The sequence below is a fragment of the Monodon monoceros genome, unplaced genomic scaffold, assembly GCF_005190385.1.
Source record: "Monodon monoceros isolate NGI ecotype Baffin Bay Population unplaced genomic scaffold, NGI_Narwhal_1 Super_Scaffold_21, whole genome shotgun sequence".
NCBI lineage: Eukaryota > Metazoa > Chordata > Mammalia > Artiodactyla > Monodontidae > Monodon > Monodon monoceros.
In genome coordinates, this window is record NW_021703778.1 from 81399468 (window position 1) to 81426963 (window position 27496).

Genomic DNA, 27496 nt, shown 5'->3' on the forward strand with positions numbered 1-27496 from the left:
ATGGTTTTGGAAGTGCTGAACTCAGTGCATTATAACATCACCAGCATGGTGACCGAAGTTGCGCCTGTTGCCAGCATTGCAATCCTGCTGCTCACTGGCTTTCTTCTCTTGGTTTGGAATTATAAAAACACATCCTCAATACCAGGTAACACAGTCATTTAGTTCTGTATCTAAGGAGAGTGTTTCCTTGGGCTTTTTGTCCATGAGGGTAAAGGAAATTTGCAGAACAGCAAAGAGTAAACTGAGGAGATGGCTGAAGCCCAAGGCATATTAGCAAATGAATTCAGGTGAACATTTTTCTACCAATTATCTGCATATGTTAAATGAAAGCATTAAAAAAATCTTAGATAATCCCTTCCAGTCTGCATTTTGTTTCGGTAAAATAGACTTGGCAAAAGTATCCTTTAAAGTAAATTTAAGATGGGGTGGAACAAGGTAATATTCCAGGTTTTGGATTTTTTTAATTTAAATTCATTCCAATTTTGGTCTAAAGGTGAAAATGTCTCTGGAATGCTTTCTGTACTCCTTTCTGTCTCCCTCCCACTTTGCCTCATCCATGTCCTCTGCCCTCTCCCTTTCTTGAACCTATTCCTTCTCTTTATCCCATCCTTTATTTTTTTTTATTTTTGGGCATGGTGGTGATGTTGGTGCCACCACAAGGGGTAGATGGGACCTGGACAGTGGATGAAAAATGGGGATCACTATAGTTCCCTTGAAAATCTAAAAAAAATCTTCCACAAGCTCTGTGGATCAATCAAAAGTAGAGTATAATATAATTATCCAGATAATCCCAGTAGAAACAACACCACTCTACACTATCAGATTAACTCAGAACTCCCAGAAATATCAGACGGCTTTGTAGTTTCTTGGAAAATTCCTCACGGCAGGCATGTGTCCCCAGTCCCATAAAAAATTCTGTAAGTCAATCATGTACATATAATGTTATTAGAACAATCCTAAGATTAAGACCCCTTGACCCCAAGACTCCCAAACTTGTTTTGGTTATATAGACATTAACAAAGACTTTCCACTAAGGGCAAAAAGAATACCCTGATAATCTTTTCCACATTAACCCAGCTACTTCAAAGTTAAGGAATAAACCTTGTTTGCCAGATTAGGGTTTAAACATCCAATTTAAATGATTCACCCAAAAACTTAGATTATCTAAATTATCAGCACTGTACTGTCTCAGATAGTTGTGTGAGTTTTGGCTGAACGACTATTTCACTGACAGAATGGAATTAAAGGAGTAAGATACAGAAATGGTATAACTTTACAATAAAACTCGTAAAACCATTCCAACAAGCTTTTGACGAACTTTTCACCACCACCACTAAAATCAAGCTACCAAGTTTGTTCTCTGATACAAGCAACAGCAACTCCCCTGGCTGCTCACCAGATTCACACTCCTCACAATTCTGTCATTGCCTACGTCAGCAAGGGTGTAAGGGCCACGGCTCTTCACTAAAACCACATCACTGGACTCAGACTCTGGTCTAGACACAGATCAGACACACTGCCTCATTCCTCAATGCTTAGCTTTATTTCGTCTAATGAGATTTAGCTTAAGATTCTCTTCTTAAACCAAATCCTTTTTGAAGGAAATAAAAAAGAAATGCATGCTTTTTGTTGGGTTATTGTCTTTGCAGACCGTGTTTCTCACAGTTAAAAAGATGACACCCAAACCACAGACTAATCCAAACCCACCCATTCCATTGACTGGTGCTTTCAAACCCAAAGTTTTCAGACAAAACTAGGCAGCCAGATAGACCTGTCAGCTTGTCACTTGTCCTGGTTTTCGTGCCTGTTACGAGAGGGACTGATTGACTTGTATTTGAAACTCATTGACACCATTTAACACAGCAAGAATAGACACCTATTTCAGTCCGTTCAGACTGAAATGCTTGAGACCAAATGGAACTGGAGTGGTGTAGACTCTGGACTACTTTTTACTCATGGAGCTGTGAAGAGCATCATGTTAACTTGTGTTGTTGTTTTAATCATTTTGTGTGTGTGATTCACCTATATACATCAGAAGATATAAAAGGACATCCAGATCAAAAGAACAAGAATAGCAGTCAATTTAAAGCAATTGCTCTTTTTGGTGTTGCAGAAATACTGACTGTGATCTGATGACTTTCCTAGGTCCTGGCTACTTTCTGGGAATTGGACCCCTCATTTCCTACTGCAGGTTCCTCTGGATGGGGAATGGCAGTGCCTGCAATTACTACAACAAGACGTATGGTGAATTCGTGAGAGTCTGGATATATGGAGAGGAAACCCTCATTATTAGCAAGTAAGTCTGTTAATAATCGGGGACATATTTAAAAATCAAGGCTGGAATTTTCATATTAAAAACTAAACAAACTTATTTCGATATCTTGATGTCTGTTGCTAAAGATGTGTTTTTACTACTTTTTAAATGAAGGATGATGCCTGCAGCTCAGGATCTAGGACAGTGCTTCTCACCCTGGCTGCATATTAAAGTAACCCAAGGAGCTGTTCAAAACCCCACTGCCCAGGCCACAAACCCAACTTTTACAGTCTCCTGGGAAGGAGGGACCTGGGCATCCGTAGTGTTTAGAGGCCCCCAAATGATTGCAACGTGCTACAGAGCTTGAGGAGGAAAAAAGGTAAGAAGCTTCCAGAGTAGAGGGGCTTTCCCTGGGGAAACATCCCCGCCTGCCGGTGCAGGGGATGCGGGTTTGAGCCCTGGTCCGGGAGGATCCCACATGCCGCAGAGCGGCTGGGCCAGTGCGCCGCAGCTGCTGAGCCTGCGCTCTGGACTCCAGAGCAGGTTGGAGGGGTTCTGTCTAATTTTCTTACCCTTAAGTGTAGTTCAGGTGCTGGGAGTGCAAGACTAGACATGGAGGGAAGAATGAAGCACATGAAAAAGGACCAGAGGACCAGGACAGAAATTGCTCTTAGACACTAGGTACTTAGATCACCAGATAAATTCCCAGGAACCCTGACCAGTTGCTGAAATAGGATCCTCGTTACAGTACAGGTAGCATCTGGCAACTGCTGTCTTAATTAGGAAAGTGACCTTAGCGACCCTGACAGGGTCAGGTGCTGATTCATGCTGAGAACATGACAAAACTCACTCTGCCCTTCCCCCAACTTTCCCAGTTCTTTCCCTTTCCTGTCCTCACAGGCTTTTCTCTGGTTGGAGTCTCTGTGTTCTCCTTAATTGCCTCCCAACCGCTCAATTTTCTTAAGGGATGAGCTCCCCACAGTAATAGGACATGTTTGTCCCCATCTTCCCTTGCCTGCTCTTCAGGTCCTTCCAGAACTACCCATACCTCTTAAAAAGACCCCACTGGATGTCAGAAAGCTCTTTTTCTTTGAATAATATGCCAGGTACTTTCTCTTCTGAAAATTTTGACGTCTGTAGTTATCACACCTGTGTAGAGATTATGGGCCAACTTTTCCAAGCAGCTTAGTTCTGAAGTGGGGGGCTGCAGAACTTTGGAGCACGATGGGGTGGGGAGTCAGGCACCAGTGCTGCCACGATTCTGCCTGAGCAACTGGGGGCTATGGGGAGAGATCCATCTGATCACCTGTAGATAAAGTATGCATGATTCCCCAGGCAGAGATGCGCTAAATTATTGAGGTTCTAAAGAAGTTATGCATGACACTATATGTCATGTGTATATGTTAGTGTTTGCCATGAATATCAAAAACAGAATGTGAATAGCATCCATAAAGAGGAACTGACATTTAACATGATAGTTAGGATGATATTTGGCCATATGTTAGCAATTAACAAACAATTAAGGTTATAGAATTTGTATACCTGTTTTAGTCATTTCCGAATTTATAGGAAATTCATTCTTTTGTTCTGTAAACGTACATTTATTTAGTAGAATTTACTCTATACTAAGCACTGGATGACCCTAAACTATCATAGAAATTATTGGCTCTCCATTCATTCATTAAATAAATATTTATTGAGAACTTATTATGTACAACAGGTATCATGAACAAATCACTCCCAAATCCCTACCCTTGTAGAGGAATATATTGTTGCAGTATTAATATACCAACAATAAAAGGCTAAAACATAGTATTATCAGTAGGGTGAACAACTGTCTTGGTTTACTTGGAACCAGAGGATTTCCCACGTTGTGGGATTTTTAAGCTGGGAAACCCAGGATGGTTGTCCACACCATTATCAGGTAGATATGGGCTATATAGAAGATGAGGTGGGTGGAGCAACTTCGGGATGGGGAGAAATCAGGATTCCATTTCAGATATTTTGACTTGACTTGCCTAGTACTGCTGAATAGGATATTAAGAAGGAAGTTCTAACCATTCAGACCTTCGACTGTAGTCAGAAACTAGCAAAGGAAGCTGAGAAAGACAACCACATAGAGAAGGGAAAACCAGGAGAGTGTGGAGGTCTGAAAGCCAGGCGAGAATGCATGTCAGGGAGGATGGAATTGTCAACTCTCCAGATAGTGCCACATGACTGGACAGAGATGTGAGCATTGCATTTAGCACAAGGGAGGTCATGAGTGACCTTGACAAGGGCAGTTTCTATGGAGTGCTGGGAGCAAAAGTCTGACCACTGTAGAGAACGGGGAGAGAAGAATTGGAGGCAGCAGGTACAGACACTCTTTCCAGGAGTTTGCCATAAAGGAGGCAGAGAAATGGAACAGAGCTGAAAGGGATGTTTGGTCCAAGGAGCTTTTATTTGTTAAGATACAAGATATTATGACATGTGTGTTTTGATGGAAATGATGAGTTACAGACGAAAGTGTTGATGCAGCACACAAAAGGAGTGTGCCAGGTGAGATGACAAGGGGGTCCAGGTAACAAGTGGACGTGGCCTTGAAAAGGGACACGCAAGTTCATCCACAGTAACAGGAGGGAAGGCTGAATATATGGGCACTGATCCTGGTGGTTGGACCTGCAGAGGTTCCAGTTGCTTCCGTTTTCTCAACAAAATAGGAAATGAAGTCTGTAGTTGAAATAAAGGTGAGAAGTACAACACTGGGGGACAGAGGAGACAGGATATAACAGTCATCCAGGAAAGTGAGAGAGTGACTGGACTTGGGAAATGTAGTAGAATTGCCAGCTGCACTAAGGGCTCACTTGAATTTAACTGAGACCTGCCAGTGTGTGTGTGTGTGTGTGTGTGTGTGTGTGTGTGTGTGTGTGTCCATGTGCATGTATGGTTTTTTCCCTGGCCCCATTCAACTGCCAGGTGCAAGCACAGAGTAAGCTAAACTGAGAGCTGGATTTAGCCAGGGTTGAGGTTTTACCAGGCAATTAGGACAAAGTAAGCAGAGGGTCAAGGGACTTGAGGATGCATGGAAGGGAGAGACTCTAATGATCGACAAGAAAATAGTTTTCCAACTTTCTAGTAAGAAAAGTTCAAATGAACAGGAAAGTTAGAAGAGCAGTCCTCCCCCCTTTTTCCCCATGACCTTGACCTTCTGAAAAGACCACATCAGTTGCCTTACAGGATGTCCCACATTCCAAATCTCTCTTACTGTCTCATTATGGTGTCATTGAACATATTCTTCTATTCACGGTATTGCTTATAAACTGAACACTAGGTCTATAGGCTCTATTCGATTCAGGTTAATTGTTGTGTAATAATACGTTCCTGTTAGTCCTAGGCACTTCACATTGCATCACATCAAGAGACCAGGGAAGGTGTTCCCATATTAGAGATACTAAATTTGGTCAGCTTAGGGTGGTTACAGTCAGATCTCTCTGTTACAAAGATTCTTTTTCTCTTGCAGTGACCTCAGTATCAAACCTGGGTAAGGATATTAGAGGGCAAAGGACAGGGAAAATGTGGTAAGATTGATGGAGTGTAAGTCACAAGCACAGAACAGGTCTACACAAGGCAAGTGTTTATAAAATTTTGGTACCAAATATTCCATTGATTGTCTCCCTTGTATTCCTAGTACTCATCAATCTTGAATCTGACCACAGGTGTCTGAGTTCTTTAAACTCAGAATGGGAGGGTGGCTTTTTCTTTACCACCTAAGGACTTACTTCCTGGCTACTTTTCATTTTGAAGAGACGTTAGGTTTGCCATCGTTGGAGATGTCTTTTGACCTCAGTCACATTTCAAGAAGAATAATGACCCCCAGGGATCAGGCATCTTATACTACCCACTGTTCCTTCTGAGCCTGGGAACTCACTTGGTCTCTCCTCAGTGGTAAGAAGTCCTCACTCTCCCAGTCAGCCAGTCAGTCAGTCAGTCAGTCAATGTAACATCTCCCTCACCTGGTGTTACAGGCCAGCCCACATTGTGGGAAGGAGATCTCTAGTGTTCTCCTGAATATCAGGGGAGCTCTGGGCTGGCATCCCTAGTTCATCACCAACCTTCCCTTCTTCACTTTCCTGATTTACTCCAGTTAGATAAAGCCAGCCTACTTTTGATAAGTGACCTTATTTTAAACTGCTCATCCTTGGTGACACTTTGCTTGCTGTGTGTATCACTTCTGTCTTCCCTGCTTTGTTTTTTGCCAAGTCAGAGCCTCTGTCTCAGGATAACTGAGATGTTGGCGCCCCCTAAAGGACAACTGACTTAATCGTTCGCTCTTTATTAACTAACATTTGGGTTGAAGTTTTTAATTGACCAGTAATTCCTCAAAACATATGGACAGACCAATGTGTTTTATGATATACCCAAAAGCTCTAAAGGTCAGAGCAGAAAAATAGTATTCTGTTTGTCAACTAATCACTTAAAATTTGTAGATCTGAGTTTGTGAGTAAAGAGTATACAAATTACTTGCTGCTATGATTATAGAGTGATTTAGGGGACGGTACGAATAGCTAGAATTCTGAAGTCTATTAGTTAATAAGAATTTCAGTCCCTTCTATAGCATGATGTCATATACAGGACAAAATTTTATCTATGTATCAGTCAAATTAATTCCCTGGAATACAAACTGAAGTATCTGGATTTGCGTATTGAAAATACAATAGAAGACATAGAGCCACCCCACCTTTTATCCTGAAGAGACTAACTATCCATTTATCCTTTATGCTCTCAAATGTTAAATTATTTAAATGATCAATTTATACTTCCAATGCCATAGCCTAATTTATAATCAATCTTAATAGAACATCTTCTCAACAAAGTGAGCTCCTCTGCAGAAGAATTCTGTACCACTGTCCTAAGAAGACAATATTCTCCTCACACATGGAGGCCCCATGACGTCTTCAGCTAGGATTTTACAACATGTGATAATGCTCATTGCCTTATCGTGCCCCAATTAGAGTAGGATTTGGGGCAGGAAGCAAGACCTGAAGGAGGACATGGGTGGGGAGGGACTGCCTGCTCCTTCCTAGTTGCTCTGAAGACCCAGCTCAGGCCTTAAGAGCCAGGCCTGGGGGTGGGAATAGAGGGCAGAGCAGTGGAAAAGGAACCAGGAAGTTCAAGGAAGCCTGGGTTCCTGGCAAGATCCCAGGGTTGCCACAGCAAGGGCTATCTAATGGCTCAGCATGTCCTATGTCCTGGGAGAACTCTGTGACCCTGGAGACCTTGATGAATCATGATGGACGCAGAGCCCCAAGACAGCTGCTGTCACCACCACAGAGAGCCTTCCAGGCCCAGCCCAGCCAGCCAAGCCCAGAGCCAGAGGTGCCCAGGAGATGTCATTCAGTCCTAGAATGATACTCCCCTGGAGGGGCCAGGCCTGATTAGGGCCTCTGGGGGACGGGTGGTACAAGGCAGAACTGCTGCTTCCAAACTAAAGAGATAAGACTTCAGGTATTCCAGCAACTTCCGATTATGAGGCTCACTTCTGCATGGGGAGCACTGTCTAGAGAGGGACTGCTTGGAGGCTGGAGGCTCTCAGGAATATGGTGGTGTGGAGGATTCAGTTTCTTACAGCCTTGTAGCTCTGACAACAGTAATGGGGAGTATTTAAGTGACTTGGAGTTAGATAAGGGGAAATAACGAATAACTCTGTGTGTGTGTGTGTGTGTGTGCGCGTGTGTGTGTGTTGATCTTTAGTGATGCTCAAACAGAGAGCTAGCAGTAGAAATGTTTCAACTGGAGAAGGAAGTTCTTGTGCTAACACAAGTGCTTATTTAATCTGAATACTAGAAATTATGCATTGCATTTAGATCAACAGGCATTTGGTATGAGAGCCACCTGGTAGGCAAACTCATCACACTGAGTTCTCCTGACCCTCAACAAGTAACCCCAAGGTTTGCTTTCTCTGCAGGTCCTCAAGCGTGTTCCACGTAATGAAGCACAGTCACTACACATCCCGATTCGGCAGCAAACTTGGGTTGCAGAGCATTGGCATGCATGAGAAAGGCGTCATATTTAATAATAATCCAGTCCTCTGGAAAGCTGTTAGAACTTACTTTATGAAAGGTATTCAGATGTCTGGCTACATTCTGCTCTTTTGTCTATGAATATGCCTTCTTGAAAGCATTTTTAACTTCTGCTGCTTCACAGTTTTGAAACAGTTAAGAGCTAACATTCATTATACATGTACTATGTAGTAGGCACTGTTTAAGCCCTTGATAACTTTAATCCCACAGCAACCCCATGTGTTAAATACCCTTATCACTTCCATTTTACAACTGAGAAAACTGAGGCATAAAGAGTTTAAATAGCTTGCCCAAGTTTCCACCAACAGCAAATGGTAGCACAGGATACAATTCCAGAGCCTACATATTCACCAACACAAACTCTGTCCTTCTTGTTGACCCACAAACAATTTCATGAATGTGAAGGAGAATTGGCACCCTATATACTTAAGATCACTTCAGTTAAGAATTTAGTATGTCAGCTATATAGTTGATTTAGCATAACCGACACGTTTGCTGAATCACTGGCTGACATCCCAGATATCTTAAAATAGCAATTTGCAAATAAATTACAGAATTTTAGAACTGAGAAGAGTTGTATATGTCATTTCATCCAGACTCTGAGTTTTATACTTAAGGAGTACATTTCTAGAGAGCTTGTGATTTTTCCTCCAGGCAACATAGCCAGGTATGGAGGAGCAGAGACTGGATTACAAACCTCCTTATCTAGTGGTTTCCTCCTTTACTATATATGCTGCTGGAATGGAAGCCTTTGGCTTCCATTCATTATCTTACAGTTTTATGGGTCAAAAGTCTGACATGGGTCTCACGGGGCTAAAATCAAGGCACTGGCAAGGCTGTGTTCCTTTCTGGAGCCTCTAGGGAGAAAGTGTTTCCTTGCCTTTTCCAGGTTCTAAAGGCTCCCCACTCCTTTTATACATTCGAAATGTGGTTTATACATTTGAAATGTGGTTTCAAGCTCTTGAACGTAGAGGCAAATCATACATCAGTCTGGGAATGATAAACAAAGCCAACCCTTCCATGCAAAGGACTGATTCATTGAGGAATCATTTATCTCACTTGTGATTGTGACAGTCACCCAGGAAACAGCATCCTGGCCTTTCATACCTCCAGGTCCCTCCTAAAGTCAGAACGTATGCTGCCAACCCAAACTTCCTTTTTATACATGGGTGGAAATGCTTAGACTCTAGGACCACTCACCAGGTTTCCTTTCTTATTTGCAAAGTGTGTCTTCAGGGGCTTCTGCAGCACAGCTGATTTGCTTTGTTTGAGGGCTCTGACTTTAACAGCAAGTCTGAATAAAAAAGACGTAAAAAAGAGAGATTACTCCTAAAGAAAGCTTAGAGCAACCTTGAACAAACAGAGAAAGGAGGACTTTAAGAGTTAAACTCATGTTAGACCACCTACCATTAGGACCAGTAGGTGCTCAGATGGTCAGGAGCCAAGAAAGAGAGAGATCAGAGCCAGTTCACTCTACCTGGTTTCATTCATTCATTCATCTATTCATTCATTCATTCTTCCTTTTGACAAATATATATCGAGGGCCACCCTGTACTATGGACTTGAAGTACAATGCTAATAGGTTATCACTGTCCCCAGTGTTCCCAGTCCTGTGAAGAAGACTGTTCAACCAACAAAGTTTTGTTTTGTTGTTATGACATTGATTGAGTACAATTAATCTGGATGTAGTTTGAAGAGAAACCAAAATTAAGGGTACATTTGGTAATTTATAAGACTAGGACTTTACACATATGAACTACAATTAAACAGGAAGCACCTTAGATCTAAAAAGTAAGATCCAATTTGAATACTTCTGTAGCAATATTCTGCCACTCATTAAAACATAAAATATCACCCAAGTGAAATCCAAACCTTCTTTAGAGAGAAATGTACATAATATAGAAAATTACTGATTTGTAATTTATGATCACAAATACGAAATGTTTCATTTGCAATCTCACAAATGATTTGTCATAGGTAGAATAAAAGTTTAATTGTGAATCATTTGTTTTAAAAAGATTTGTCATTCATTCATTCATTTTTAATCATAAAAGTGATACTTTCTAGTAGACAATAGTAGAATATAGAAAAATGAAAAGAATATGAAAATTTCCACCCATTTATTGAATAAAAATTTGTCGTCAGTTAAGCTCCAAACATAAAAAGCCAAAATTGCCTGATAGTTTGTGTGCCCTGGAGTTGGAGGCGGCTCACTCTGACATGTACCCTTCAGCTTTGTCTGGCCCCGGCCTGGTGCGCACGGTGACCGTCTGTGCTGATTCCATCACCAAGCATCTGGACAGGCTGGAGGAGGTCTGCAACGAGTCGGGCTATGTGGATGTGTTGACCCTCGTGCGGTGCATCATGCTGGACACCTCTAACAAGCTCTTCCTGGGGATCCCCTTTAACGGTACTGAAATTTTCACTTCTTTAAAAAGTATATTTATTTACTTATTATTATTTTTTGGCTGTGTTGGGTCTTTGTTGCTGTGCGCGGGCTTCCTCTAGCCGTGGCAAGCAGGGGCCACTCTTCATTGTGGTGTACGGGCTTCCCATTGCTGTGGCCTCTCCTGCTGCAGAGCACGGACCCCAGGCACAGAAGCCTCAGCAGCCGTGGCAGGCGGCCTTCAGCAGTTGTGGCCCGTGGAGTCCAGAGCGCAGGCTCAGCAGCTGCGGCGCACCGGCCCAGCCGCTCTGCGGCATGTGGGATCCTCCCGGACCAGGGCTCAAACCCGCATCCCCTGCACCGGCAGGCGGACTCCCAGCCATTGCGCCACCAGGGAAGCCCTGAAATTTTCATTCTTATGACTTGACATTCAGCCCTGTATTAAACAGGGCATGAGAAGAAGGATAACGGACTCAAGCAAAGATATGTTCTTTTGCATACTGCTCTTCTTTAAACCCTTCTAAGTATTCCCAAATATTTTTCCTGGTATGTCTGCCTTGTTCACTTATAAGGTCATAAATATCCACAGCAGGGGCCATCTTCTATTTCTTTTGTATCTCTCTTCATTGCTCTAGAAAATAGGATTCTACCCACAGCTGAAACTTAACAGATGTGATCATTTGATTTGGTCATAAATATATCCTACCACCAAACCTATGTATTTAACCATTACCAACCATTCTTTTGGGCATGATATAGACATATATATGTGTATATATGTATGTATAGTTATATATATACACAAACATATAGACACATTCCATATATCTACACACACACATAAATGTACATACACACCTCTCCCTCAAAGCCACTAAGTATGAAAATTTTGATTCTATATGATGATAAGGGTACTGAGGCTGCTGGAAATGATGATGATAACTAACATAAATTTAGTATCTACTATGTGCCAAGCAGTATAAAAAGTTGCTTCACATAAACTTTGTCACTTAGCATTTATAACAATCCTTGCAAGATGTCTCACTCAAGAAACTGCTTTCCTCACTATATTACAGAAACAAATATTAAACACATACATGCAACTCTACCGCCAACAAAAGACCAAACATTAATCATGTGGATTCATTCCATTCTGCTGCTGTCAGCTTAATGTAATTTCTCCTGACTTGATTTCTAGCAATGCTCATTGATTCATACATTCATTCAACTAATATTTATTGATTGCCTATTTTATGCCAGACTTAGGTTCTGGGGATAGACCAGTTGGACAAGACGAAGTCCTTGCCTTCAAAGAGTTTACATCCTAGTGGGTATATGGACAGTAAACAACTAACTATCTAGTAATATATTAGGCTATAATAAGTGCCTTAAAAAAACAGGGCTTCCCGGGTGGCACAGTAGTTGAGAGTCTGCCTGCTGATGCAGGGGACACGTGTTTGTGCCCCGGTCCGGGAGGATCCCACATGCCACGGAATGGCTGGGCCCGTGAGCCATGGCCGCTGAGCCTGCGCGTCCGGAGCCTGTGCTCCGCAATGGCAGAGGCCACAGCAGTGAGAGGCCTGCGTGCCGCAAAAAAAAAAGCAGAGCAAAGGGCTAGAAAGTGAAGGGGGAGGTCAGTGGGAGGCTGAAGCTCTTGTGGAGAGAAAGGGTGGTCAGGAAGGCCTCTGTGGAGAGGATGTCTGAAAATAGCCCAAATGAAGTGTGACGATGAGCCATGTGCAGATCTGAAGGAAGAACATCACAGGCACAAGAACAAGGCACGAGTTTCACACTTGCCCAAACCAGCTGAGCTATCACACCTGCTCCCTGATTGACCACATTTGGACAAGCAGACAAGCGATAAGCCCTCCCTTTCTCTGCTCCACTCTCCTCGCCTCATCTCCCCGGCTCTTTAATGATTCCTTACCAGAGTCATAGGAACCCCATCTGATTGACATTAGGATGGGAGCCCCATTCACTCTGAAAGTCACAGCCTCTTGCCTTATCCCCTTTCACACAGGGACTCTGAAAGTCCTGTTTGCCTGTTCCACGTACATCTCTCCTAAGATATGACAGGTACCTATTTTAGAAGTCCCTGCTCTTTGGTTCCCCACTAGCCTTGATTCTTAGGAGGGATCAAGTAAAGGGAATTGTACAGCTCTCTGTTAACTTATGGATGCAGATTGCGGTCTAAGAACCTTCATAACCCATACAGACTTAAGTGTATTTCCCTCTGCTCACCGGGTTCTTGTTAAACTCTCATTTGGCCTGAGGGACTCAGTGCACCGAAGAGGAAAGGACATGGCCCTGAGGTCAGGCAGAATCGAGCTCCAGCCTAGGGACTTCCTGCCACTCTGGCTGTATGATGTTGGGCAAGCTTCTCCATTTCTATGAACTGCAGTTTCTGCATCTTCATGTCTCTTCCCTTCTCTTGTGTATAATTTGAAAAAAACAGGGGTTTTCTTTTTTCTAGTATTCAATTTAATTCAAGAACATCCGTTAAGATCTGACTGTGCACAAGACTCAGAACAAGGCACTGAAGATTCCAAGATGAATTCTACACTCTGGACTGAAACAGAGTGGGGAGGCTTTTTGCCTTTCCAGGCACCAGAATTGAGGCCATAACAGCATTAATTACTTCTCATTTCAAACAGTCAGGTAAACAGAAGGGAGTTGGAGGCTCAGCCATGGAGAAGCGTGTGAGATTCTAGGCTGTGTCTCTAGCACAAACTTGAAAACTGGCAAATCTCTGGTTAACGTGGCCAATTTAAATGCCAAGCAGAATAAATTAGTGTTGATTTGTTTAGTGGCATTCCCCTGGCTGAAACACCCAGTGAAGGTGGAACCTTGACCTGCTTAGAGTCCCAGATGGTAGGAGAGTCTACAGGGGATCTTCTCTGAGCGTGTACCATTCTTGGGCTCACATTTTTGCTCATCTGTTCTGATCTTTTTCCGTTTTTCCAGAAAGGGCCATCGTGGTTAAAATCCAGGGTTATTTTGATGCATGGCAAGCTCTCCTTCTCAAACCAGACATCTTCTTTAAGATTTCTTGGCTACGCAGAAAGTATGAAAAGTCTGTGTAAGTAACATATTTTGGAATATTTATTGCTGAGATTGGATTGATCTGTGTTGTGTCTTAGTTATTGCTGGCCTCTTCGGCAAGCTTTCTCCTCTCCAGACCGCAAGGGAGCTGTTAAGTTGCCGGTGAAACACTTCTTACAGCAATTCGGCAGCATGTGGCCAGACCACAGAGGAAAGAAGACTTTGGCCCAGGGCAGTTTTGAGGCTGAGAGCTCCATCTCTGTAACTAGGACACTGCTGTGTATTTTGAGTTGAAGAGAAGGGTTGGCTGAACCTATCCTTATCATTAGTCAAAATTCTCTTTGCATGTCTGGAAAAATAAATCATTTTATTGTTGTGTTTCTTCTGAATGAATTTAACTTAATTCAATTTGTCAGAATTGACAGTAGTTGCAAGAGAATTTTTTCATGATTAACTTTTATAAGATGTGTTGTTTGTTCAGTTATGCATCTTATATCTTGGGGGATCCTAAAACTGTCATTAAATGGCTTTGCTTTGGTGTCACACTAGTCTAGCAGAAGACTAGACAAATGCCCAATGGCCTATTGGATAATCAGTGGGTTTTTAGAGTGTAAGTTTCCAGCCACTGTACTTGCCACCTCTAACCGCCAGTGGAAAGCACAGGGGATCTAAAGGTAGACAGACCTGGTTTGTATCCTATCTCTACCACTTAGTAACCAAATGTCCTTGGGAAGTTCTTCAAAGCAAAATATAACATCCCCTCCGTGGTGGCAATACAGGTTAATGAGATCCTCTGTGAAGGGCAATCAGCACAAAGCATGACACATAGTAGGCAGTAAACATGTTAGTTTTCCCCACCCCTCTGTTCATATCTTTCCCAGATGTCCCTGACTACCTTAAATTCTCCATCTCTACAATTTCCCAAAGTTGTCTGAAGAGCTACCTTCCTCCTGTCTGCGTGTTGAAGTTCAGTAATCCTAGTCTCCAGGTAGTAGCTTGATGTTGCTTCAAGCAGATGATGAGTATTAGGTGGATGACTTGGACACCTGGTCCTTTACACATTTCTCTTTGTTTCTACCGGAGCTTATTGTGACTTGAATCGATAAGATAAATGGTTCATCTCTTCACTGCTGTCAGAATTTGTGGTCGTCTCAAGAGTCTCATTGGTCCGCAGTTAAACTTGGTCATTAGATTAGCTTCAGTATGGTCAGCAGGCCCATAGAAACTTACTGCATGAGACTGTATAACAGTTTCTCTTTGGTTTCTTTAAAATTATCTCAACAACATTCCCTCTCTATATAAATTTGCCAATGGTTAGTTCACTATGTACTATCTCCTCTGATCTAGAGCAGTAAAAACCTAAAGAAATCTTTTAATCTCCTTCCCCTGCATTCCTTTGCAATAATGCTGATACTTTTTTTGAGGCATAACTGACAAATAACATTATGTTAGTTTCAGGTGTACAGCCTGATTCAATATTTGAATATATTGAGAAATGATCATCACAATTAATCTAGTTAACATCTTTTACCATACATAGTTACAAAACTTTTTCCTTGTGATGAGAACTTTTAAGATCTACTCTCTTAGCAACTTTTAAATATGCAATACTGTATATTAACTGTAGTCATCATGCTGTACATTACATCCCCATGATTTATTGATCATATAACTGGAAGGAAGTTTGTGCCTTTGACCCCCTTCACCCATTTCACACCCAACCTACCCCCAGCACTCATGGCAATCACCAATCTCTTCCTGTAAAACTGAGGTTGGGATTTCTCCTTTTGTTACTGTTTTTTTAAGATCCCACATATAAGAGAGATCATATAGAATTTGTCTTTCATACCAATATTTTAAAAAATATATTTATGTAAAGGTTTCTGGGACATCTACTTCCATCCCTATTTATTCAATTTTATATTTTTCCCTCTTTGAATTCCCAATATTAGCACAGTACTGTTTTCTACTTTTTGTTTTGTCAAATGTAGGCTTTTCAGTCTCAGAATACATAAGTGTTTGTGGCCTGGACTAGGAACCTAGCCACCATTATTTTCGTACAAACAGAGGAATTCTTGCAATATAATTTGTAAGTCAGAGACTTATTTCCTGTAAACTGACATTTAACTCAATTCTCCTAGTTTTTAATGACATACAAATTCAAATACATACATTTAAGCCGAAGCAAATTTTAACCTGAATAGGAGGAATCCCAGTGGATATTCACAGGCCCCTGATTCTGGCCCAGGGAGGAAGGAGATGCTTAGAAGTGGATGCAGCTCCATCAAGAAATTCTCTAGGAATTCAAAGTCTAGGGGCATTTCAATACATCCCAGGCCATTTGGGGGCCACTGCTTAGGTAGGAATGCTATGAGCATTCTAGCCTACTATTGAATAAATGTAGGAGATACTCAACAAATATTTGCTGAACAAATGGATGGGTAGGTAAATGAATAAACGTGAATATATCCCTGCTGTATGTCTGGAATGGTGAGTGTGTGTGTGTGTTTGTGCGCGCGCCTATAAAGCATACTTACAGAGATAAACAATAGTAGGCATCCTTATTTAGAATGACACAATGAAAATACTACCCTGAAGAATATCTCTCAGAATGTTTAAACATCTTCCTTGAGATGCCCCCCCAAAAAACTTTTGAAGATAGGAGGTATCTTAAAGAATCCTCTGTTACTTGTCCTGTTGAACTGAAGTAAACATAGAGGCTATTTAGGTCAACAGAGTATTTAAGCGTGTAGGCAACTGTGTCAACAAGAATTTGAAAGAAAGATTTACTGTACATTTAACATAATACAGAATACTGTTCCCTGAGATTGGGGAACAATACAATTATACGTGAATGCATACACTTAAAGACAAAGTCAAAGATAACAGAATTGAGATCTCAAGGTGGCCTTATTGTTCATCTAGCCTGATCCCTTCACTTTAAAAGAGACATAAGACTCAGACTTAAACTAGGTTACGTGGAACGACAACAACCTGGACCAGAACCTGACCCTTTGTCGAAGGTGTTTTTCCCTCCTGCACACTGTCAAAAGGCATATGTATATTGATGCAGACAGTCATTCGTTCAACAAATATTTACTTAGTGTTACTATGAGGCAGAAACTGCAAGGTATGAGATAAATATCAGGAAAAATACTTCCTGCCTGTGTAGAAGAGGAACCTCAAACTCAATTGTCTTCGAGACTATGCAGATAAAAGTGGGCTGGGTGGATGTAACACAGGAAATGGAGGTGCCCGTGGGAGACTGGAGAGTGCATGCTCCCACTAAAGGCATTCACTGGCTTTGGTTTTTGATGTTTAACTTAAGCACTGTGCTGGCCCAATCAAATAGCAGAAAACATAATTGGATTTAGCCATTTGGTACCAGTTTTCAACCCTTAACTACAGTTACAGCCTTGATTTTGCTACCACTGCCGAGATACATGGGCTAACTCTGGTTCCTTAATATGATATAATGTGTATGTAATTTAAGAATATTTGTGAAGAATTAAGTATAAATTCAGTTATTCATGAGCACTAATGGCTTCCACTAAAGCAGATCATTTTATTTTTAAACATGGCAAACAAATCCATTTATCTAGATGTCATATCTGTGTACAAGTAGATAATATTTACACTGTTTTTTCCAGTGAGGAGCTGAAAGAAGAAATGGAAATTCTGGTAGAAAAAAAAAGAAACAGGATTTCCGTAGCAGAGAAACTGGAAGACTCAATGGATTTCACCACTGAGTTGATTTTGGCTGAGGTACAGACCTGAACTGACCCTAATTCCCACACAACATACGTGTATGACTGTATCAGTGTCTAAAAATTCTCTCCTGTTAATTGTTGCATGTTTCTGCTTTGACTATATGCTCCAGTATTTCTATAATGCCCAATCCAATAGCCCCCTATTAGACAGTCAGGTAAGATTGAACTTTAAGACTGAAACTTCTGTGTTTCTGTACAATAAAAATAGGAAAACTGGGGAATCCAAAGACACTAAACACATAGATATTTCGTTCAGTTCTTCAGCTTTGAGATGATTGTTAGTGCAAATGTCCATCATCAGACCCAGAGACACATAATTTCTATGATTTCATTTTGTTGAGGTTATTAATCCTTGAGTGCCACCTCCCCTCCTGTTCTGAACCGTTCATTCACGTTGCCAATGTTTCTCCCCGCTTTCAATTGTTCAGAAGCGTGGTGACCTGACAAGAGAGAATGTGAACCAGTGCGTATTGGAAATGCTGATCGCAGCACCGGACACCATGTCTGTCTCTGTGTTTTTCATGCTGTTTCTCATTGCAAAGCACCCCCTAGTTGAAGAGGCAATAATGAAGGAAATCCAGACTGTTGTTGGTAAGAATTTATCAAGCAAATAATAGAGATTAGAAAACAATTCCTTCTGAATATCAGCTTCTAGGTCCTAAGAATCTTATGTCAAAATCTTTATTAGAATCCACCCAGAGAACAACAGAGCAAGTCAATGTGTCGTATTTTCATTATGCCAAACAGGTTTCTGTGTTTTTCTAATATAAAAAAAAATACACGCTGGCTGGAAAAAAATCCAAATAATAGAGAGATGTATAAAGCAGAAAGTATTATTTCCTGATCCCTTCCACTCTCCTTCCCATTCCCCAGGGGGAATCACTGTTAATATTTTGATGTGTATTCTTCAAGGTCTTTTTTGATGGGCACATAAACACATATATGCGGTTCTATTTGTCTGTGTGTAAAAAAACATGGGATCATCCACAAGGATTTGCTACCTTATCAGTGACAAAAGGCTTTTGAGGGTCCACCCAGGGAAATGGCTATCATTTTCTGCAGTGTTTCTGGGTTTCAAGCAGCCCGTTCTTCCAGGTGGTGGCAGAGGGAGGAGGAAAGGGTGATGATAGCAGAGGCAGGGGAGCGATCAGTTTCCCTCCCCCACCCTCTCCTCCTCCTCTGCAGGAGAGCCTCCAGGTCCCTGCTCAGCTCTTCCCCTCTCTGTCCCCTCCCTACTCTGCCATTGCTTCAGCATCACTCTGCCACTGCTTCGGATATCCCCACCCTTCCCTGGAGACACTGCCACGTTCAGAAGAAGTCAGAATTGCTTTCTGGAGAAAACAGAATGCCTTATTTGGAGTGTGCTTCACATAAGTAATCTCTTTAGGAACACATTTCAGACATATGCGAAGAGGTATCAGTAATGATACAGATTTTTCTTTCTTGTCTTTACAGGTCTCTATGAAACAACCTATTTTGTTGTTAAAAGGCACCATGTATTTTTAAAACTTTTTATCTTATTTATCTTTAAAACCATTTGAGTGCTGCTTGAAACAGATGACAAGGGGAAATTTCATACACGGATTAAATATGTGAAAGGGTTCTGCAGACGCGTTGCCATAGGAGGGCCACTGCCTGGGAAGGTAGATAGCAAGGAGCCAGAATGACATCCGGGTTTCAAATTCTGGAATGTTTTCTCAAGCACCCTTTTCAGGTTATGGGTTCTGTGCCAGGTGCAAGGGCACCGCGGTGAACAAGCCAGTGCCATCCCTGCAGTCCTGGGCTCTCAGTCTCGTGAGAAAAAGAGAATTCAAGAAACAAGCTCAGTGGAGTGAGAGAGAGTCACAGAATGATGGGGGTACAGGCAACACAGGGGAAACTGCTCTTGAGATCATAAACCTTTAATACAATTTCCTTGAGACGTGAAAAGTTCTTGTGCCCCTTGATATCCCCCTGACACGACAGTCCTCTTGAAAGATAAAACTGGGACAACCACTAGTACATGTATACTTGTTCCCCCTAGACCCACAGGACTGGTAATTACTTCTAAAAGTATGCCTTTTGTTACCTTCTCCATCATCTGCCCTCTAACTCCCCACCACAGATAAATACACCCATTAGACTCTTACTGTGTTCGAAAAGCAGTATGTGAGGGACTGTGTTGTTAAAGTTCTCTAACCAAGTGAGACCACTCCTGAATAACCTAACTGTACAGGAGACAGAGCTGCCTCAGGACCCTGGGTTGACTTTCATTCTGCAAAAACAGGAGCCCATTTCAGGATGCTTTGAAGTTTTGCCAGTTCTGAGAGTAATCCAAGCCTCTCTGACCAGTGTCGAGCCAAGCTGAGACATGGAGGTGTCCATCAAGCCCCAGCTCACCTGGAGCTGATGAGGCACCCCATTTGTTGTGGTGGAGAGAGGGCATTCTTGCCACTTTACCACCCAGGTTGTCCTTGATGAGATGAGGAGGAGAGACTAACAGTGATATTCTTCTCTTTTTTTAAAAATTTTCTTTACTTTTTTATACAGAAGGTTTTTATTAGTCATCCATTTCATACACATCAGTGTATACATGTCAATCCCAATCTCCCAATCCATCACACCACCGCCCCCACCCCCCACTGCTTTCCCCCCTTGGTGTCCATACGTTTCTTCTCTACATCTGTGTCTCAATTTCTGCCCTACAAACCAGTTCATCTGTAGCATTTTTCTAGGTTCCAAATATATGTGTTAATATACGACATTGGTTTTTCTCTTTTTGACTTACTTCACTCTGTATGACAGTCTCTAGATCCATCCACATCTCTACAGATGACCCAATTTCGTTCCTTTTCATGGCTGAGATATATTCCATTGTATATATGTACCACATCTTCTTTATCCATTCGTCTGTTGATGGGCATTTAGGTTGCTTCCATGACCTGGCTATTGTAAAGAGTGCTGCAATGAACATTGGGGTGCATGTGCCTGTTTGAATTATGGTTTTCTCTGGGTATATGCCCAGTAGTGGGATTGCTGGGTCATATGGTAATTCTGTTTATAGTTTTTTAAGGAACCTCCATACTGTTTCTCCATAGTGGCTGTATCAATTTACATTCCCACCAATAGTGGAAGAGGGTTCCATTTTCTCCAAACTCTCTCCAGCATTTGATGTTTGCAGATTCTCTGCTGATGCCCATTCTAACTGGTGTGAGGTGATACCTCATTGTAGTTTTGATTTGCATTTGTCTAATAATCAGTGATGTTGAGCAGCTTTTCATGTGCTTCTTAGCTATCTGTATGTCTTCTTTGGAGAAATGTCTGTTTAGGTCTTCTGCCCATTTTTGGATTCGGTTCTCTGTTTTTTTTAATATTGAGCTGCATCAACTGTTTATATATTTTGGAGATTAATTCTTTGTCCGTTGATTCATTTGCAAATATTTTCTCCCATTCTGAGGGTTGCCTTTTTGTCTTGTTTACGGCTTCCTTTGCTGTGCAAAAGCTTTTAAGTTTCATTAGGTCCCATTTGTTTATTTCTGTTTTTATTTCCATTACCCAAGGAGGTGAATCAAAAAAGATCTTGCTGTGATTTATGTCAAACAGTGTTCTTCCTATGTTTTCCTCTAGGAGTTTTATAATGTCTGGTCTCACATTCAGGTCTTTAATATATTTTCAGTTTATTTTTTTGTATGGTGTTAAGGATTGTTCTAATTTAATTCATTTACATGTAACTGTCCAGTTGTCCCAGCACCACTTATTGAAGAGACTGTCTTTTCTCCATTGTATATCCTAGCCTCCTTTGTCATAGATTACTTGACCATAGGTGTGTGGGTTTATCTCTGGGCATTCTATCTTCTTCCACTGATCTATATTTCAGTTTCTGTGCCAGTACCATATTGTCTTGATTACTATAGCTGTGTAGTATAGTCTGAAGTCAGGGAGTCTGATTCCTCCAGCTCCATTTTTTTCCTTCAAGACTGCTTTGGCTATTCAGGGTCTTTTGTGTCTCGATACAAATTTTAAGATTTTTTTGTTCTAGTTCTGTAAAAAATGCCATTGGTAATTTGAGAGGGATTGCATTGAATCTGTAGATTGCTTTTGGTAGTATAGTCATTTTCACAACATTGATTCTTCAAATCCAAGAACATGGTATATCTCTCCATCTGTCGGTATCATATTTAATTTCTTTCATCCGTGTCTTATAGTTATCTGCATACAGGTCTTTTGTCTCCCTAGATACGTTTATTCCTAGGTATTTTATTCCTTTTGTTGCAATGGTAACAGGGAGTGTTTCCTTAATTTTTCTTTCAGATATTTCAACATTAGTGTATAGGAATGCAAGAGATTTCTGCGCACTAATTTTGTATCCTCCAACTTTACCAAATTCATTGATTAACTCTAGTAGTTCTCTGCTGGCATCTTTAGGATTCTCTATATATAGTATCATATAATCTGCAAACAGTGACAGTTTTACTTCTACTTTTGCAATTTGTATTCCTTTCACTTCTTTTTCTTCTCTGATTGAAATGGCTAGGACTTCCAAAACTATGTTGAATAATAGTGGTGAGAGTGGACATCCTTGTCTTGTTTCTTATCTTAGAAGAAATGCTTTCAGTTTTTCACCATTGAGAATGATGTTTGCTGTGGGTTTGTCATATATTGTGTTTATTATGTTGAGGTAGGTGCCCTCTATGCCCACTTTCTGGAGAGTTTTTATCATAAATGCTGTTGAATTTTGTCCAAAGCTTTTTCTGCATCTATTGAGATGATCATATGGTTTTTATTCTTCATTTTGTTAATATGGTGTATCACCTTGATTGATTTGCGTATATTGAAGAATCCTTGCATCCCTGGGATAAATCCCACTTGATTATGGTGTATGATCCTTTTAATGTGCTGTTGGATTCTGTTTGCTAGTATTTTCTTGAGGATTTTTGCATGTATATTCATCAGTGATATTGGTCTATAATTTTTTTGTAGCATCTTTGTCTGGTTCTGGTATCAGGGTGATGGTGGCCTCATAGAATGGGTTTGGGAGTGTTCCTTCCTCTGCAATTTTTTGGAGGAGTTTGAGAAGGATGAGTGTTAGCTCTTCTCTAAATGTTTGATAGAATTCATCTGTGAAGGCATCTGGTCCTGGACTTTTGTTTGTTGGAAGATTTTTAATCACAGTTTCAATTTCATTACTTGTGATTGGTCTGTTCATATTTTCTATTGCTTCCTCGTCCAGTCTTGGAAGGTTATACCTTTCTAAGCATTTGCCCATTTCTTCCAGGTTGTCCATTTTATTGGCATAGAGTTGCTTGTAGTAGTCTCTTAGGATGCTTTGTATCTCTGCGGTGTCTGTTGTAACTTCTCCTTTTTCATTTCTAATTTTATTGGTTTGAGTCCTCTCCCTCTTTTTCTTGGTGAGTCTGGCTAAGGATTTATCAATTTTGTTTATCCTCTCAAGGAACCAGTTTTTAGTTTTATTCATCTTTGCTATTGTTTTCTTTGTTTCTATTTCACTTATTTCTGCTTTGGTATTTATGATTTCTTTCCTTCTGATAACTTTGGGTTTTGTTTGTTCTTCTTTCTCTAGTTCCTTTAGCTGTAAGGTTAGATTGTTTACTTGAGATTTTTCTTGTTTCTTGACGTAGGCTTATATTGCTATAAACTTTCCTCTAAAACTGCTTTGCTGCATCCCATAGGTTTTGGATCGCCCTGTTTTCATTTTCATTTGTCTCTAGGTATTTTTTGATTTCCTGTTTGATTTCTTCAGTGATCTCTTGGTTATTTAATAACGCACTGTTTAGCCTCCACGTGTTTCTGTTTTTTACCTTTTTTTCCCTGTAATTGATTTCTAATCACATAGCGTTGTGGTCAGAAAAGATGCCTGATATGATTTCAATTTTCTTAAATTTGCTGAGGCTTGATTTGTGCCCCAAGATGTGACCTATCCTGGAGAATGTTCTGTGTGCACTTGAGGAGAAAGTGTAATCTGATGTTTTTGGATGGAATGTCCTATAAATATCAATTAAATCTATCTGGTCTATTATGTCAATTAACACTTGTGTTTCCTTATTAATTTTTTGTCTGGATGATCTGTCCATTGGTGTAAGTGAGGTGTTAAAGTCCCCCACTCTTATTGTGTTAATGTCGATTTCCTATTTTATAGCTGTTAGCAGTTGCCTTATGTATTGAGGTGCTCCTATGTTGGGTGCATACATATTTATAATTGTTATACCTTCTTCTTGGATTGTTTCCTAGATCATTATGTAGTGTCCTTCCTTGTCTCTTGTAACATTCTTTATTTTAAAGTGTATTTTATCTGATATGAGTATTGCTCCTGCAGCTTTATTTCATTTCCATTTGCATGGAATATCTTTTTCCATCCCCTCACTTTCAGTCTGACTGTGTCCCTAGGTCTGAAATGGGACTTTTTAGACAGCACATATATGCGGCTTGCTTTTCTATCCATTCAGCAACCCTGTTTGTTTCGGGTGGAGCATTTAATCCATTCACGTTTAAGGTAATTATTGATATGTATGTTCCTATGACTATTTTCTTAATTGTTTTGGGTTTGTTTTTGTAGGTCCTTTTCTTCTCTTGTGTTTCCCACTTAGAGAAGTTCCTTTAGCATTTCTTCTAGAGCTGGTTTGGTGGTGCTGAATTCTCTTAGCTTTTGTTTGTCTGTGAAGCTTTTGATTTCTCCATCGAATCTGAATGAGATCCTTTGTGGGTCGAGTAATGTTGGTTGTAGGTTCTTCCCTCTCATCACTTTAAGTATATCATGCCACTCCCTTCTGGCTTGTAAAGTTTCTGCTGAGAAATCAGCTGTTAACCTTATGGGGGTTCCCTTGTATGTTATTTGTCAATTTTCCCTTGCTGCTTTCAATAATTTTTCTTTGTCTTTAATTTTTGCCAATTTGATTACTATGTGTCTTGGCGTGTTTCTCCTTGGGTTTATCCTGTATGGGACTCTATGCACTTCCTGGACGTGGGTTGCTATTTCCTTTCCCACGTTAGGGAAGTTTTCGACTATAACCTCTTCAAATATTTTCTCGGGTCCTTTCTCTCTCTCTTCTCCTTCTGGGACCTCTATAATGCAAATGTTGTTGTGTTTAATGTTGTCCCAGAGGTCTCTTAGGCTGTCTTCATTTCTTTTCATTCATTTTCTTTATTCTGTTCCGCAGCAGTGAATTCCACCATTTTGTCTTCCAGGTCACTTATCCGTTCTTCTGCCTCAATTATTCTGCTATTGATTCCTTCTAGTGTACTTTTCATTTCAGTTATTGTATTGTTCATGTCTGTTTGTTTGTTCTTTAATTCTTCTAGATCTTTGTTCAACATTTCTTGCATCTTCTTGATCTTTGCCTCCATTTTTTTTCCAAGGTCCTGGATCATCTTCACTATCATTATTCTGAATTCTTTTTCTGGAAGGTTGCCTATCTCCACTTCATTTAGTTGCTTTTCTGGGGTTTTACCTTGTTCCTTCATCTGGTACATAGCCCTCTGCCTTTTCATCTTGTCTATCTTTCCGTGAATGTGGTTTTTGTTCCACAGGCTGCAGGATTGTAGGTCTTCTTGCTTCTGCTGTCTGCCCTGTGGTGGATGCGGCTATCTAAGAGGCTTGTGCAAGTTTCCTGATGGGAGAGACTGGTGGTGGGTAGCTATCAGTGATATTTTCTGACAGATGACTGCATTGGATACCACAAGAGAAAATTTCTGTGAACATCATTAATCTCACCATCTCACTTGACTAGAGGAGGAATGAATGTCTTCTAGAATTCAGAGTAGGGGATAAAACTCAAGAACCACACAGGTGGCAATAAATGTTTGAAGCAGATTAGGTAGGTCTACATGATGCTGCAGAGAGGAAGTTCCTCTAAAGGGCTCATCAGCCACCCAACCTCAGCTAACTATTGTCATGTGGGGATGTGAGTCCAATGTAACCTGTTTTTTAATTTCTATACAAATCCAGACATTTGTATGAAATCTCTCAGATGTTAAGATAATTGACTTCAAATCTGAATTTTCATAAGACACAGTGGACCAAACATAAAATATTTTACAATTATATATATAAATTTTTTCAACCAAGACCGAACTGACCTATAAATATACTGATCTGAAACTATGAGTTTTATGCCCATCACACGTTGAAACTAACATGACCTACTTTGTCCTTTTTATCTGATCCCACAGGTGAAAGAGACATAAGGATTGATGATATGCAAAAACTAAAAGTGGTAGAAAACTTTATTTATGAGAGCATGCGGTACCAGCCTGTCGTGGACCTGGTCATGCGCAAAGCCTTAGAGGATGATGTCATCGATGGCTACCCAGTGAAAAAGGGGACTAACATTATCCTGAATATTGGAAGAATGCATAGACTCGAGTTTTTCCCCAAGCCCAATGAATTTACTCTTGAAAACTTTGCCAAGAATGTAAGAGCCCTTCCTTAAAACTGTGTGTGCCACTCTTAAAAATGTCAACTCTTAAGTCCTCTCTGTTTCTGTGTTTGCACCATGTATATTTCATTCTATTTACTCATTCTCTTCACACCTCACCAGGAAAACACATTTCTCCTAGCTTGGAACATGGCTACCATGTCTGTCCTCAAGGCAAGGAGGCTGGCTCTCCAGCTCTCAGAAATGTCTTCATGAAGATACAAAATAGGTCAAAAGGTGAACAATTCAGGCCCTTAATTTGCTTAAAATGAGGCAAATTTTCTTTAACCAACCCATTTAAACTTAACTTTTCCAATTAAACATCACCTTGTCACCATGTAGATTCAGCCGTAGCATCATCTAAGTCAAGGAAATCCACTTCTGCTTCAGATGGAAATCAAGTGAGAAGAAAAGATTTGGTTTTTGCAGTGGGCCTTTGGTTTCTCAAATGGCCCCACAAGCACTAGGCCTCATTCTATATAAGACTTTGTAATTACAAGAGCCTCAGCTGCTTCTTTTTCTGTAACTGAGGTGTGCTGGAGATTCTGCCTCCATTATGTCAATTCTAGGCAATGATTTTTTTAACCTGAATTATCCAGATAGTTCCCTCTGTGTCCCCTTTTTCCATCTGCATATGGAAATATGATCTTAGTTAAACCAGTTGTCTAATTCATTCCATTTCTATATAAGCAACCCACGCCATGTTGGCAATTGGTCAAAAATAACTTACTGAGCGTGTATTAAGTGTCAGGCACTATGTGAGTCCAAATGGGGACAAGACAGGCAGAGGTGTCCCATTAAATATTTGTATAACTAAATATACTTAGATCCTTGGTACTAATATACAGGGAATCCACACCTTTGCCTAAATTTGTCCTTGTCATCATGTTATATGCCCTGGCACAAAAACAATCTTTGCCTCAATGACTGGCAGAACAGCAGTAAAGCCATGGTCTTCCCACAGAGCTAGTTGAGTATCTACATGAAAAGCAAAACAGGGGATTGTTTGAAGTTGTGTCCGTATCACAAAGGGTGAATCAAACTGGAGGGAGAAAGAGGCTTATCTGAGTTACAGTCATTCCTCTCCGTGAAGGAGCAGTATGGCCAAGTCGCCGAAACCGAGCATTCTGACTCACAGTGTTTTCAGGGTGAATCAAACAGATATGCATGACTCTAGCCTTTACTTCTCGGGCTAATTGTCTGATCATTTTCCTAGGTTCCTTACAGGTACTTTCAGCCATTTGGCTTTGGGCCCCGGGCCTGTGCGGGAAAATACATTGCCATGGTGATGATGAAGGTCATCCTGGTCACACTTCTGAGACGCTTCCATGTGCAGACATTGCAAGGTCAATGTGTTGAAAAGATGCAGAAGAAAAATGACTTATCCTTGCACCCAGATGAGACCAGCGACCTGCTAGGAATGATTTTCATCCCAAGAAATTCAGACAAGTGCCTCGACCACTAAAAAAGTTTGGTCAGTCCCTGCCCTGGAGCACTTCTCAACAGTATTTCACATGGAAACCACCCACCTTTGCCAGGTAGTCCTCCTCCCATGAACAACCGTGGCCTCTGGC

The 27496-nt window shown here is 40.9% G+C and overlaps 1 protein-coding gene and 1 long non-coding RNA gene across 2 annotated transcripts in view; one reads left to right on the top strand and one right to left on the bottom strand.

Moving 5' to 3' along the window:
- Window positions 1-27443, top strand: LOC114903554 (aromatase-like). The gene is made up of 9 exons (XM_029236428.1): window positions 1-145; window positions 2146-2296; window positions 8199-8353; window positions 10547-10723; window positions 13664-13778; window positions 17392-17506; window positions 17940-18102; window positions 25678-25919; window positions 27139-27443. The coding sequence occupies exons 1-9, from the start codon at window positions 1-3 to the stop codon at window positions 27385-27387; spliced, it is 1512 nt and encodes a 503-aa protein (XP_029092261.1). The 3' UTR covers window positions 27388-27443.
- LOC114903558 overlaps window positions 1-27496 on the bottom strand; it is a 94707-nt gene that overhangs the window by 66884 nt on the left and 327 nt on the right. Inside the window, exon 2 of the long non-coding RNA XR_003795746.1 lies at window positions 9514-9607. This is a non-coding gene — a long non-coding RNA (uncharacterized LOC114903558). The remainder of the gene's footprint in view (window positions 1-9513; window positions 9608-27496) is intronic.